At 36.2% G+C, this 16,082-nt stretch overlaps 2 protein-coding genes across 6 annotated transcripts in view; one reads left to right on the top strand and one right to left on the bottom strand.

Moving 5' to 3' along the window:
• LOC129006003 (acetyl-CoA carboxylase-like) overlaps positions 1–10,736 on the top strand; it is a 118,394-nt gene extending 107,658 nt beyond the window's left edge. For all 5 annotated transcript variants that reach the window (XM_054435087.1, XM_054435090.1, XM_054435088.1 and 2 more), the window contains 8 exons: positions 366–630; positions 1,694–1,887; positions 3,081–3,216; positions 4,442–4,619; positions 6,378–6,642; positions 7,608–7,916; positions 8,976–9,158; positions 10,374–10,736. In XM_054435087.1, coding sequence (XP_054291062.1) covers positions 366–630; positions 1,694–1,887; positions 3,081–3,216; positions 4,442–4,619; positions 6,378–6,642; positions 7,608–7,916; positions 8,976–9,119 — 1,491 coding nt within the window. In that variant the 3' untranslated portion in view covers positions 9,120–9,158; positions 10,374–10,736. The remainder of the gene's footprint in view (positions 1–365; positions 631–1,693; positions 1,888–3,080; positions 3,217–4,441; positions 4,620–6,377; positions 6,643–7,607; positions 7,917–8,975; positions 9,159–10,373) is intronic.
• A 4,667-nt stretch (positions 10,737–15,403) lies between these two features.
• The window catches only part of LOC129006006 (anoctamin-4-like), a 69,677-nt gene continuing 68,998 nt past the window's right edge, over positions 15,404–16,082 (bottom strand). The window contains exon 23 of the mRNA XM_054435093.1: positions 15,404–15,869. Coding sequence (XP_054291068.1) covers positions 15,600–15,869 — 270 coding nt within the window. The 3' untranslated portion in view covers positions 15,404–15,599. The remainder of the gene's footprint in view (positions 15,870–16,082) is intronic.

Consider the following 16,082-nt stretch of genomic DNA (forward strand, 5'->3'; position numbering starts at 1 on the left):
AAATCGTTATTGGTTCCATATCAGTGTTACCTAGCTCTGATGGAAGATTTGACCATTGTCAAAACTGTACCAAATCTGTTATTATGTGTTGAACTTGTAACCAAAAAGGTTTTTTTAAGTGTTAGCCAGTTTTGCTGCCTTAATTGACCACCCACTATATGAATCTTTCCATATAATCAAATCAAATCAAATTTATAGTCCCCCTAATTATTGTTAAGGTTTTGACAGTATTTCTGGGTTCTGACATGGCATTTATAAGTACTTCAAAGCTCACCAAAAGGCTGACTTGAAACTGAGCTGTCAGTCTAGATAGTCGTTTTCCTAGGTTTAGACTTCATCAAAACATCAATTATGGTATTTTTCAGATCTTGGGTAGGGCAGTGTATGCCTCCAACAATCAGTTGGGTGGTACACAGATTATGTACAACAACGGTGTAACACACAAGACTGAGCCCCGAGACCTCGATGGTATCTACACTACCATGAAGTGGCTCTCTTACATTCCTAAAGACAAGTTGTCTCCTGTGCCTATCATCAAACCCGTGGACTCTGTCGACAGAGAGATAGGGTTCATGCCTACAAAGACTCCATACGACCCTCGGTGGATGCTGGCAGGAAGACAAAACCCCAGTAAGTACAAAAAAATGGCTTTAGAAGTTATGAGTCCGTTGATATAAATAAATAAATTAATGAATAGTGATTGTTACTAATTAAAAACTGTCACAGGTAAAGTAGTGTACGCAACTCGCATAAATAGTCTTAACGACACTTGTAGATGTTTTTAAGACACTCAACAAAACTCTTACCTTAAATTTCTACTTGTGTTGTTAACACAATCCTTAAGCAATCGTTGCGCAAACTACTTTATCGACATTCTTCTGTCCTGAAACAGCATGTATCAGTAGCCTGTGACTAGCAATAGGTACTAAAATTTCTATTAATCTGTTCTTTATGTGATTTATTGCTGTACAGTGTTTGGATTTTTTGTTTTAGTTAAAGTTTGAGTAAGCTGTGATTTTAAAGTTCAAATGATAGCTTTTATTACTACTGAGCCAAGGTTAATGAATGACTTAACATATCATGATTGCACTAACCTACTTATTGTATTTTGATGATGTAATATGCAAATGATCACATTAAAGTCCATTTATACAGTTTTACACTTTTCTATGGGGTTTTTATGTTATGTTGGATTAACCTTGGTTTCAGTTATCCGTGGTCTCTCTCCTCCCCATCACCCCAGATAATCGAGGTTCTTGAAAACTGACACGAATTATATTTGATTATTTCCCTATAAATTTGTTCTACTTCCCGTTTAAATTGTGACTTATCGCAGCTCTTAGGTCCTGCCTATGTTGTCTTTTTCCTTGGTTATGGATGGTATTTTTTTTACAATCTTTTGTTCACTCTATTCTACGGGATATAATTTTTATTAGTAATGTTTGCTGTATTATTTATGAGTAAAAAAAATTCTATTACTCTATGTATAAAATTAATGTGAATAAAGTATTATTCCATTTAATTTTATTTTTAAATTTACTATAGCTAACTCAATTGTTTTATACAAAACAGCAACATTATTGATTTAAAATTTTCAGGAAAAGGTAAACTTTCATTGCACCTACCTTCTTTTTATTAAATTCATTTGGTTGTATTTAGTCCAGGAGAAGTGATCACTTTATTTTGTTGAAAGATAACACAGCTCAATGGGAGACTGGGTTCTTTGACCATGGTTCCTGGGAGGAGATCATGCAACCTTGGGCTCAAACTGTGGTCTGTGGTCGTGCCAGGCTCGGTGGTATCCCAGTTGGAGTTATTGCAGTTGAAACCAGAACTGTGGAGCTCAAACTACCCGCCGACCCTGCCAATATTGACTCTGAAGCAAAGGTAATATTAAACATGAATCTTTCTCAGAAAATAGTTATCACAAAGTAATTTTAACCAGTTTCATGTTATGAAAGTTCTCAAACTACAAGTAACGAAAGAAATCTATTTGAAAGAATATAGAAGGAAATACTGTCACCTCTGAACAATTAATTAATGACAGTAGTGTTTGAATTTTGTACAAAGCCAAATGTAATTAATGTTAGTTCAACCTTCTTTATTTTTCAACAAGAATAATTAGGTACCTAATTAATTTGATAAGTATGAGTATGTATCAAGTATGTAGTTCCAGTTAGTTATTAACGTTATTAAATCGTCAGCCAAGTGGCCTGTGTTATTTGTTTTAATAATAATAAACATTTTTATCACTCCATCCGGAAAGTAGGTATTTTCCACAACAGCTGATATCACAGGAATTAGCTGTTTCCCAAGTTCTAATTAAGATAAAGGGAAAAACGATCAGCTGAATTTCCCTCTCTCTAAATTTAATTTCCCTTTTTCTCTATTAGTTCTCCATTTATCCACTACGCATGGTTTATTTTAATGATTAAAATCAGCTGTTTTCATTGTTGCACAATCTAAATGTATACAGAATGAATGAATGAATGAGTTATCTCTTTATTCCAACAAATTATTTACAGAATATGTACACAAATATTTAAAGGAAGAAAAAAACATAAGTGAATTTAAAAGAATAAAATAAAATTAACCTTTTCATTACATCTATGATAAAAAAAAAAAAAAAAAAACATACATGTTGAGAAACAGGCATTTGTTTGTTTTGCTGTGTTTTTGTTTTTAACATGGTATGTGTTTGAAATTGCTCAAAATATGTCTAACATTCCTGATGATTTGATGAAAAAAGCTTCAGAGATAACTAAACAAACAACTTCCATGATAAAGAGTGGTCTAAAACTATTTTAATATTACTGAGGTCTGTTAATCTGTATGTGTGTATTTTTGCGTTGTGATGAAAAGTATTGTTCATAACTTGTACCGAAAGTAATTTTTCCGGCACTTGCTCCATTACTCCCATCCTTGGCTTCGCCTCGTATGGGAAAATAACTCTCGTATTCGGCTTTGCCTCACACATGAACCTTGAGTGCTCACCGCAAAATGTTACTCTCGGTTGTAGTAATGAAATGTACTATTAGTAGTGTGCATATATCAGTGATACATTTTTTCTTTGCTTTCAGACTGTATCACAAGCTGGGCAGGTATGGTTCCCTGACTCAGCTTACAAGACTTCACAGGCTATCAAGGACTTTGGTCATGAGGGACTTCCACTTATCATCTTCCCTAACTGGAGAGGGTTCAGTGGTGGTATGAAAGGTAAGTTGTTCAACAAATACAAAATATAAAGTTCAAGTGTTGCCATAATCAAAAGATTCAGTTAATAATCTATAAGTAAATACTGTTGCATAAAAATGAGATGAATGTCAAAATTTAGTATATTAGGGATTGATGGGTCCCGATTAATATATACTATCAATCTTTAAAAATAGACAATTTGATTAGAGAAGTGCAAGTAGCTTGATTTTTGAGTAAAGCCAAACCAAGCCTTCAATGCCTTCAGGCTCGAGAGATTGAACTCCAACTCAGAAAATTGAAATTGAGCCTAGCTTTTACAATCGCTATCACAGTACGCGTCTGCTAAGATCACGTGATTGGAAAATTCTGGCTTTTGCCATGATCTTGGTTGACAGAGATAAAGTTTCTTCGATCGCAAATGAGATGATGATGTCTCCAAAACCGCAGGAGATATTTAGGATTTTGCCGAGATGGCCGAAGACGATAATGATCTTTCCATGACTGCAGGAACAGTACAGGATTTAGCCGTAATGTCCATGGAAGGGTTGCACAGGATTTTGCTGCAATGACCGAAGACGATCATTATATTTCCCTAGGCCACAGAACGGTCTAGGCAGAATTCGACCTTGATCGCGGAAGTGGATGATAATGTCTTTGTTACCGCGGGAGACGATGATGATGTCTACACAACCACGGTAGACATCCTTGGTTTTGTCAAGATCGCGTAAGACAATAATGATATTTCAGTTACCAATGGAGAAGATGATGATGGTTCCATTACTGCGGGAGACGATGATGATGGATTTTTCTAAGGCCACGGGGTTCGCCTAGGATTTTGCCGCGATCAATGAAGATGGTGACTTTTCCATGACCGCGGGAATGGCCCTGGATTTGGCTGCGATCTCATAAGACGATGATGTTTTCGGGACTGTGGGAGATAAACAGGATTTTTTACTGCCATTGCAGGAGATGGTGATGATGACCAAGGGAAATTATCATAATCTTACCGTGATATCATTGTGACATTGTTTTTAATGCAATGTAAACCAAATTTATGATTACTAAATTTAATACTGCTTGCCTAAATACATCATAATATCATTAGCAATTTCAGTGTGATTGCTTTTGACGACGATGGTGTCTCCACAATTGCTGGAGATGAGCTAGATTTCACCGCTATTGTGGGATGCAATGATAATGTTTTGCATATTAATACACCTAGTTACGCCCCCTTGATCTGTTGCAGACATGTATGAGCAAATCCTCAAGTTTGGAGCATACATTGTGGACGGACTGAGAGAGTACAAGCAACCCATCATCACTTATATCCCACCTAATGGAGAGTTAAGAGGAGGTGCTTGGGCTGTGGTAGACTCTACCATCAACCCCAACCATATGGAGATGTATGCCGATCCTGACAGCAGGTAACTGGCTCACATTACATACATCAGATCTTTGGTAGTTGAAAAACCATAATCAATACTTTTTACCTTTTGATAATCAAGATATCCTGAGAATAATGTATAAGAACTCAGAACTCTTATAAGGTGTGTTGCTAGCATAGTAGTTAGGGTCCCAAGCTAAAGTTCTAGAGGGATGGTTTCATTCCCAGCACATCCACAAAAATTTGAGGTTTTGGATTGCTTTCCCTCAAAAGTGTATGCAATTCTTACGTATAGACCTTTTTAAAAATTAGAACAATCTATGAAACAGTTAAACTATTAAAATATCTGATTAGATTAAATTCATTTGCTTGCAAAAGTGCCAAATTAGTTTGGAGTTTGGTAGTGGTGCTATTTTAGTCGTAGTTCATAGATTATTGCTCTTCCTACGTAATAAATTTAGGGCCATGTATAGTTTATTAACGTAACTACAAATAAATGGTAGGCCTACTCAGTTATCTGATAATTTTTAGTTCAACACAATCTGACGCTGCACTAAATGAGCCATTGGTCAATATCTGCACAGTTCTGGAATTTGATTCAATTTTTGTATTCAATAATAATAAATTAATAAATGTTAATTTGCTTAACAAAAATAGTTGCTTTGCTAAACTTATCAACTTTAATAACCATAATAGTGGTGTATGCATCAACACATCGTAAGTTGACTTTCTTTGCTGATAGTTAAGGAAGTCAGATGTTTTGGTTGTGCTAACACTATCCCAGTCCTGAAGTGAGATTGTTGAGGCTCAGCTGCAGCTCTATTGACCATATTATTATTTATTTTTTTTACTCGGTTGACATAATTGATTGTTTATTCAGGTTGCAGTTCACTGATTGAAAGAATGTATAGAAATATGTTTCATTAGCATTTAAAATTTGCCAACTGTCCAAAACTCGGAAGGTAATTATTTCAAAGAGGAAATTATACATGCTCAAAGTTAGTTAAAGATCATTTCCAGCATATGAGTGCTGTGGCTGGCTGAAATAACTTCCAATCTGGAAGTCCAGTTTTCGATCACTTTATCCAGCAGCTGGGGCCCTATACCGACAATCATATAACAAACACTTTATTCAGTGATGAGACTCATTTCTGGTTGAACGGCCATGTGTGTCAATAAGCAAAATTGCCGGATTTGGAGTAAAGAAAATCAAGAACATTTATGGAAAAGCAGTTGCATCCATTACAAGTCACTGTTTGGTGTGTATTGTAGGCTGGTGGGATCATTGGCCCATATTTTTTTCAAAGTTAGCCAAGTTATGATTTTATTGTAAATAGAGGGTTTTATAGTGCTTTGAACAACATCTTTTTGGTTCCTCGCTTCTTTGGTTTCAGCATGATGGCGCTACTTGCCTTACAGCACACGTAGTAATAGACTTATTGCAAGAATAAGATGTGTTTGGTAATGGCGTATGAACTAGCCTCCACTATCATGTGATGTGACACCAGTAGACAATTTTTTGGGGGGAAATGTAAAGAATCTAGTCTATGCCAATAATCCACAAACTTTGGACAATTTGGAAGCAAACATCAGTCGTGTGATTGGCCGGTACATGGCCCAGCTGCTGGATAAATTGATCAAAAACTGGATCCCCAGATTGCTCTTCATTTGAGCCAAATCACCCTTATTGTTGAAAATAGGGTTTAAAAACTATCTGTAAAATCAAACATTACTAATAAATAACTAGTTAGTGTTTAAGATGTTATTGAAAGTGTTTTGACGTTATATTTGTTTTCAGGGGTGGAGTCCTGGAGCCTGAGGGTATTGTGGAGATCAAATTCAGAGAGAAGGATCTCTTGAAGGTGATGAACCGAGTGGACCCAGTGCTGCTGCAACTCAAGAACAAGTTGACTGGAGAACTGAGCACTGATGACAAGACAAAGACAGAGAAGTCTATCTCTGAGAGAGAGAAGTTCCTGATGCCCACGTACCACCAAGTGGCCGTGCACTTTGCTGATCTCCACGACACTCCTGAGAGAATGCATGAGAAAGGAGTCATCGTGGTAAATGAACCTCCATATTACAATAAAACTATGGTTATACATTTAACATTTGTTTTTCATTGTAAATTTATAAAATGTCAAAAATATTTACCTATTCAACTAGCTTTTTGACTAAATTACACTAGACTAGATCCAGCAGCACATTTAGAAATTTGGCAGTGTTGGATTACTAAAAATGCTGGTTTACTGTGAGCTGTCTAAAAATACCCGTTATTGTAAGAACATCTGAAATATTACGCAAATATATACTCAAGAAGCTGTCAAGCCGATATCAGACTGCCTTGCCTCCTGCCTGCTCAAGCATCCTTATTTGATATTCCGGTCAGTTTATGAGGGACTATACATACCGTTTTGCACTTGTTCTAATTGTGATTTTTGTCCAACTGCTTATTTAGTGTTACGAAATTGAAACCAATATCATTTAAGCAGAATTACTACTGTGGTTGAATTTTACTAATTCAAAAAAAAAAAACCTGTCCTTAGTTGTAACAATAAAAACAAAAACATTTTTTTCTTAATCAAAATTATCTTTTAATTTTAAAATACCCCTGCTGCAGCAAACCTAGTATAAAACCCAGTTCCTGTGGTCCGATCACGCTGGTTAGCAAACCTGATCAAATAAACATGGGTTTACACGTTTGTACCAAATTTGATCAAAATCGGATCACTTTTGCTAGAGTTATGGTACTAACAGACGTATATGCAAATTTGAACGGATGGTGTTTTTGGCCTATGGGGACATCAAAATGAAAAAGTAAATCAGTCCAGGTCTTACCGTGAGACCTACGGTAATAGTGTATTCCCTATATGAAATTCGCTATAGTAAAATAAAATCTATTTAAACAAACTTACAGTTGAATATTTATCATAGGATGAAATTTCCTCTCTATATTACTACCTCTCATATTAGCCTTAGATATATTAACTATAAAGGATATTTTTCTATCACTCTTGTATATCTACAGGATATCGTTCCATGGAGGAAATCAAGGACCATTCTGTACTGGAGGCTAAAGAGATTACTGTACGAGAATGAAGTGAAGAAAGAAATCATCAAGACACAACCGAACCTCAACGAGAACCAGCTACAAGCTATGATCAGACGGTGGTTTGTTGAAGACAAAGGAACTACTTATGCTTACCTATGGGAAAACAACGAATCAGTGGTTTCCTGGCTCCAAGAGCAACTCAGCAATGCTGATTCAACAGTACATAACAACATTAAGTCAGTCATGAGAGACGCAGTCATTCAACAAGTCAAAGCTGCCCTTGAGGTAAATATTAGCACTCTCATCAACACAATCAAATCCATTAATAATCTTACTTTTTAATTGCCAAGAAAGTATTTTTATTTTTAAATACACTATTTCTTTATCTTGGGGTTCCTACTAAAAAACTCAATTCCATGCATGTGATTGAGTTTAAGCAAGAAAGTAAGGGCTCAGTCAATGTAGTATTGAAGAATATTACATGAGTTTAACCACACAAGTTCCTTTGTTTGGTGGCTGGTCTATGGCTATTGTGTTTTCCCAGCTATGTCATTGGAAAACATACTACAGGGTGTATAGTAGATGCATGTGCCAGTCATACCACACGTGTCCTACGAACAACAGTACTCATGCATTATCTAATGTGTTGTCTAATCCATAGAAAACTTAACTCAGCGGGGAATCTACTCAACAGAGAAAATTAAATTAACCAACCACTATAAGTTTTTAAATCAAGAAGAGCCCTGAATTTTGAGGTTACATAATTAAAGACAATTGCTCCAATTAATTCTCAATTCCGCAAAAGTTTCTGCAGGGATGATGATTTTTGATTGAATGGCCTTCAATAGTGTGTCGTTAAATGTTTAATTCCAACACAGATTCTAGAATCTACCGATTGTGGACAAAATGTAATTTTTTGATTGCACAAACCTTGCAGATGGTTTTGCAACTCAAGGTTCCGTCCCATACATTTAAGAAATTATTAAAATCTAACTTAACTAACTGGAATAAAAGTTTCCCAAATGTCAGGGTCTCACTTTTAAATAAAAAATTGAATTTTGAAAGCAACTGTCTGCAGGAACATGTTTGGTACCTTAATAATGTGTGAAGTCTGGTAGACTGCACCTCAATTTCACCGTTCTTCCTCCTTTAAACCAAGCTTATCTGAACCTTATCGAGTTCACAAAAACATTCAAATATGACCGTATGAATTTCATATTCTAGTTTGAGTGAGGACACTGGCCCAGTTATTGCTACTATTAATTCTTTCAATAAATCTGACACTGGTATATAGAAGAGAAAATTTGTTGAAACTGTTCAGCTGTTAATGTCTGATATTTGCAGAACTCCCCGGATGTAGCGCTGGACGCACTAGTGGAGATGTTCCAAGCCCTCCCTCCCTCTAAGAAGTCAGAAGCTGTGAGAACTCTCTCATATCTCGAGAGCATACCACCTCAGCAGCCTCCTGATGTTCAGAGTGACGGATGAAACCCACTCCAACTAGATTACGTAGTACTCGGTACTCAGGTATGCAACATCATATGTCTGTCAGAAAACACTTCCCATTTCCCTTTGTATAATATAGTGTGTATATAAGGTCTCTACACTTTCTGGTACATTTTTGCTATTTTATTTCATTTAACCTTGTGCAATATTGTGTTAAAAAACCTTTTAGTCACACATCAGTGCTAGCCAACAAAGATTCCAATGAATTGTGCTTGAAAACCACATGAATATTCTTTTATCACACATGTTGTATTTCAAATTGTATTTATTAATCCTACTTATTTATTTCCAAAAAATACAAATTTATAGAAATTTATAGACAAATTTATACAAATTTATTTTGATTTACAAACACATACAATAATATAGCTACAAAAGCCCGTAATGGCTTGTCTGCGGCAGATAATTATTATAATTAAAGTCATACCACAGTGTTTTTTTTTTCTAAAAAAAAATATACTTTGATGAAAAATAGCTAGAGAAGAAATAAATAGAGGATATATTGAACGGTACACTTGAGTGGTGTCTGGCACCAGTCGCTGGTGTCTAGAGCAAATTCTATTCATCGTCCCCTTCCGCTCTCCTTTCCCCCTTCACTATCACGTACTACCACACTACGCTTGTGCTCACTTGTTAGGAAGACCCTGTGCGCTACAACTGCTCTACAAATATGCTGTGTGGCCATCGCCGTTTGGGCTCTTCCTTGTTCGAAACTAGTACATTTCCACCCCAATATACCAGAGCTGAAAGCGGGCGGTTGTCCCATTAGCTTTTATCTTATTCTCTACGTGAAGAATGCTACAGTGGAATAACCTGGTCACATTTATTTTCAATCTCCCCAATAAATGTGCTTGTGCTGTTTGGGTGGTTTTATTCTCTTTACATACAATAAAAAAATTGCCTTTATCTCAAGAATTTCATATATTATGACTCGGATATGTTTATTTCTGGCAATATTTTTATTTTTTTATCTGATAACATTGTAATTATTTTTATCAGCTAGCCTCATTTTATGAATTTCCTTCATGTAAGTTTTGCATTGTACTCTCTCTCTACATAGAAGAAATTTACTTATTTGGTTTTTGTGTAAAACATTTTATTTAGTCTCCTCATACCTCTTTTAGTGTTAAATTGCTTACAAAACTGACCTCTTTGTACCTTTGAGTAGAATTTCAATTTCAATATTTAAAATTGTAGAGACTTGGGCCTAATGTCTGATTTGATGTGTTTGTACAGGGCAGATTTACAGTAGCGAGCACCCCTTCGGCTTTGATGGTGAGGGCTCCAAGAGCTAAACTCTTGTGATGGAGATTTGCGCAACATGACATCTTGCGACACAAGCCGCCGCTCAAACCTACTGCGGTCTGCTTTCGTACATACACAATATATATATTGTATATAAGTGAATGACAGCAAATACCAAAGTGCCCTTGTTTGTTTTTATTCATGTTGGTAATTTTTGTACTGGATCATAATATTTATTGTTATTTCTATTAATTTAAGAAATTGTGGATCATTCTTGTAAAAATTAGTGTAAAAATTCAATAATTGAGTTTTTATCATTGTTCATATATAAAAGTTAGAAAAAAAAAAATACAAAGCAAACTGAGTTATGTACATTTTATTAACCTGGTAAAAGTTGTGATTTGATTGTGGGATTGATTGTTATGAGAAGGAGCAAATATATGAACATTAGGTTATCCTAGTTTTGTAACTTGCTAATGAGCTTTCTAACTTCAGTTAAATAGAACATGAAAAACACTGTCATTTAACAAGTAAAAGCCGCCTTGAGGTAAATATTGACATAAATCAATCCTTTCCATTCATAATACCTAATTTTTTTAAATCCAAGAAAGTTTTCAATACAATGTCACTAAATGTCAGTTTTATTATTTTGGTTGTTGTTCTTTGCCTGTGGCATTACATTTTTCACGACCGATATAATTAGCTGATGGTGTTAAAAAGGGGTCATAGTGAAATATGTTTTTATTTGAAAATTAAGACAATTCATCTATAGACAGTTTAAAACTATTTTTCCTACAGTCGCCCGACAAAGTGGGCTTCCTTGCACTGATTATAGTACAGAAAGCTGCTAATTGCTGCATTTACCTACTTTTGCCGCACACTTTTTTATTGCCGCACCAGTATTCCAACCAAACAACACAAAACAGTGTGCTTTTATTGTACACGTAATCCCGTATACGTTTCGAAATAGGTTGACAACACTTCAAGATACTACGACTACGATCAGCTGGTGCTCCCATTTCGTTTTCAACGCTTGGATTTAACCTAACCTAAACCGTGTTGTTTACTGTTTGAAAGACTAATTATTTCTATGCTTTATAGTAACTGTAGAAAAAATATAATATGTAACACTAGTGCAAAGTGCCTTTGCTGAACTCTAGAAACTTTCCTCACTCGTCTGCGGCTTGTGCGTAAGAATTTCTCTCGTGTGCAGCAAAGTGCTACTTCGCACACTAGTTACACAAATAACTATTGTCTAAAAACTTGTGTTTTTCAACACTCCACAATAAGCTGATGAGTTTAGTACTCTTTTTAGACCAGACAGGGATCGTTAAGTCATCTGGAGTACAGTAAATTTACTGATCAGTTATGCAATAATCTTTAAACATAGCTACCCCAACTATGCTACCTCCTCCTAGTAGTTAAGTTGAAAAAAATTAAATAAAAATTCCCTCATAGCAGCGAACCTGCAGATTAAGCGAATTTCCATTTGCCTGATTTGATTTTCAATTAAATATATTCAAATAACATTAGGTTTGATGTTATTAGCTGGCAGGAAACTGCAGCAGCTGCAAAGGCTGTGTAAAGAGTGGTGAAATGGATGAAATCCTGCCCCACAGCTGCAATGGAGGCAATATTCAACATGCTTCCACTAGGGCTGGAAGTCAAGAAACGTGCAGCCACTGCTGTGCTCAAAATGGGAAGCAGAGGTGAGTTGAAATATCAGAGGCTGGTCACCTGTCCATTCTAAGGGACTTCCCAAGTGTGAACATGGAACTAAATATGCCAGACCTCATGACAAAGTAATTCAACTTCAAGATTCCTTACCAAGTGACGATAGGAGGAAGATATGACTGGCAACAGTGCAACCTTAAGAGGGACAGAACATGATTGGTATACTACACAGATGGAAGTCAAAAGGATGAGAGATCGGGGTTGGGGATGTATGGCAACAAAACCAACATTTCCTTAGCACTGGGAAGCACAGTAACAGTAGTATTTCAATCAGAGGTCCTAGCGATTGAGTGCTGTGCAAATGCCATCCTAGGCAAGAACCTGAGAAAGGGGAAAATAGTGATCCTCTCAGACAGCCAAGCTGCATTAAAAGTAGTGATGGACGATACGGACGCGTATCGCGATACAGCGATACGATACGTATCGGAAAAAAATATCGAATCGGGCGTCTGTATCGCGATACGCGAATCGTATCGTCAAAAATATCGAAAAACGATACGTATCGTATCGTTTTCCCCCTCCCCTACCTAACCTAGAAACGGCTAATTTATATAAGTACCTGGGGATCGAGCTTTGCTCGGGGAAAAGCATTAGTTTACTCTGAAAACAGTCGGTACTTTCCTGTTAAAGGGAACATTCATTATTATCGATGATTTTTTTTCGATATACCGGTATCGATATTTTTGTTTACCGATCCATTACATATTTACAAATGATCTTGTTTAGGCTAAAATAGGTAGTCTATTATTTGGATTAAGAAATGAAACTGTTCTCAGCTAACCTAACATAACCAACAAAACTTGCTGAAGCCTAGTAGCCTACTATTTAAAAATCCTTTTGATAACAGAAAAAGCCAATTTAAACATGGAATGTTACACAGCAAGTTTGGTTAGTTATGTTAGGTTATTTTTTTTAGAACAGTTTCATTTCATTATTGTTTGTTGATACTGAAAAATATTTATCGTAGTTGTCAGCTGATATGTTTAAATTCGTAATATCGATACATCGAGAAAAAAAATCATCGATAATAATGAATGTGCAATGTTCCCTTTAACAAGAAAGTGCCAAACAGTCTTAAGTATTGCAGATACATTAATCCATTCCCACACTCCACACTGCTCGCCTTTACTACTTCCTTCACAACTCCCTACGTCTTGGACCTGTTTCCCTATCCTTCCCATAGCATTTTAGGATTGCAGATACATTAATGTAATTGCCACAGACAGTTCCCACACTCTGCAGTCTGCACTGCTAGTGCTAGATAGGACGCTAGTGGAAATAGACTGGACTGGGATGGGACTGGTACATTTTATCATTTTATTAAGTAAAAACCAAAAATACAGACGTCAAAAACTCCTATTTCAAACTACACATCCACAGAGTACAGATTTTGCAGTTTGCTCGGCCTGCGCAAAAAAAGCTTAAAAATATCGTTTTGACATGAATCGTATCGCTCTATGTGCCGATATAAATACAAATATCGTTTTAGGCGATACGATACGTATCGTTTTTCAAATATCGTATCGAAATATCGTATCGTCCCTCGCGTATCGCGATATTCCGATACGATACGATACGTATCGCACATCACTAATTAAAAGCGATGGTGTCTTGTGTGACAGAGTCACAAACAGTAAAGGGGTTTAAAAACACCCTCAAAAAGCTAGCTAAGCGGAACCAAGTGAAACTAGCTTGGGTCCCTGGACACTGGGGGCATGAGGGGAATGAGAAAGCCGATGCTTTGGTCAGGAAGGGTGCGGAAGAACAATTGACAGGACCAGAACCCTACTGTGGCACCCCAAACCTCTGAACACTTATGGCTGGATTGTCCAGCGTTGGCCCAAAGAAAGTTCACGTCTCTGGGAAGAGTGGGAAGGCTGCACTTGGAACCTACAGAGATGAGGAAACTGGGTGTCTTTCAGCTCCTGGGCTACATCAGAAGCCTAGGGCTGTCAGAATGATCTTAGGGGTGCTACAATAGGCTATAAGGCCGGAGTAGCTTGGGGTAGGTGAATACCCCAACCCCACCGAGGGGAAAAAACATTAGGTTTAACAAGTACCTAGGTTTGCTGCCTACAGGGAGGGTAATAAAGTGTTTTTTAATAAAATAATAATAGCTTAGTTATAAAATAAATAGATTTGCCAACTTTGATCCAAATATTCATAAACAAGCAAACTACAACAGTTTACTTATTCTCCATAAGAATAACATAGGAATTTTTTATTAAAAAATTTCTCCATAACCAATAACCATACAAAAACACTTCAATGTACTAAATTATTTGTTTTTTTAAGCTCTTCAAAATGGTCAAGAGAAAATTTGGGAAATTTTATGTTTTTAGGGTCAAAAATTAGAAAAACCAATTTTCATCCCATAAATCCCCGTATAAAACCCTATTCCTATGGTCCGATCATGCTGGTTCGCAAACTTGTTTGTATAAACGTAGGTTTACACGTTTGTACCATATTTCATCGAAATCGACGGATGGTGTATTTGGTTTCTAGGGACATCAAAATGAAAAAGTAAATCGGTCCAAGTCTTACCATGAGACCTACGGTAATAGCTTATTCCCTATATGGAAAATTCGGTAAAGAGTAAAAAAGAGGCATGATTTGATTTAGAGTATTACTTGTTTTTTAAGTGGCAAAAGAGAAATATTAGCAAGGTTATTTATGTTAGTCTACATTTTTGAATTAGCAAAGATTTCATGTGCAAACGTGTTGCTGGTAGTGTGGTAAAAAGTATAATACGTGTGGCACACCCGGGAAGGTGTGTACAGTAAATGGTACTCACATAAAATCCTGTGCAGAGCAAGCATCCCATGGGAACTTTCATGCTCGTACCGTGAACGCCTACTTCCCGGCCTTTTGTGTAATACAACATAATATACAACTAAGGTATGCATACTTTGAGTGTTAAGTTACATGAGTGAATACCTAAACTGAGTTACTTAAGTGTTAATACCTGAGTATTATCGGTTTCAGTATTTACGGTCTTCTTATGTAATCATCAATCAGACATAACCTTTAGCTGAGGGTAGAAGTTACTTAATCCATAAAGATTATGAAACCGCTTCCTATTCTACTGACATTTAAGTAAGGGTTATTTTGTGCTTCTGTCCTTGGATACAGTGGTAACAGAACACAGGTAAATGATTGCAAACTGTGTTTCTAAAAATTCAACACTTTAAAACATATCTTATGGAAACTATGCAAGACTCTTCTAAATTCTAATGTAATTTACTTTTCTAATTTGTTTATAACATTTAACAAAAGTGGTCCCTAAAGATATGTGTGTCTTTCTTTGAACATTAACATTTTGATTGTGTTATCACTTTTTGATAATTGACATTATATTTACCAAATGTCTCAAACCTACATTCAATACATCCAAATGCACAACCACATTTAGTTGAATGATTCACATGTTGTTGGCAAACACTTTTAGGTCCGCTTTGAAAAGACTAAGTGTGACTGAGAATATCATCTTCGTATGACGTTCCTAAGGTCATGTTCTGGTTTGGTGAATCGTCTGTCCCACGAAGTTCTCCTGATCACCTCACTAAGTCTACTGGAGTTTTGAGTGTTACGGATCGCACTTAGTAGTTCATCATACTCGTCAGTTCGTGTAGTTCCTTTTTCATACTTTTCTTCCTTCTTGAGAAGCCTTTCTCTCTGAATTTGAGTCTTCACTTCTCTGGGTACGTCTGGGATCACGTAAGCCATTATCCCAGTTAGAGCAAAGACAATGTGCTGCAAATAACATTAAATGTTCTAAAAGTTGTATTAATCTACAGAATTACATTATTATATCTTGGATCTAATAACACAACCATTTTAGGTAAAGTATCGTAAGAAAGAATTGCAATTAAATTTCACCTAGGAAGGTGTTACTCACTGTTACTACTGCACCTCCCTTATCCTAGGTCGGTTGATGGGTAACTTTGTAAACATTTCAAATAGAAA

The sequence above is a fragment of the Macrosteles quadrilineatus genome, unplaced genomic scaffold, assembly GCF_028750875.1.
Source record: "Macrosteles quadrilineatus isolate MER2022 unplaced genomic scaffold, UCM_ALF_1.0 Scaffold_54__1_contigs__length_841927, whole genome shotgun sequence".
Classification (NCBI taxonomy): Eukaryota; Metazoa; Arthropoda; class Insecta; order Hemiptera; family Cicadellidae; genus Macrosteles; species Macrosteles quadrilineatus.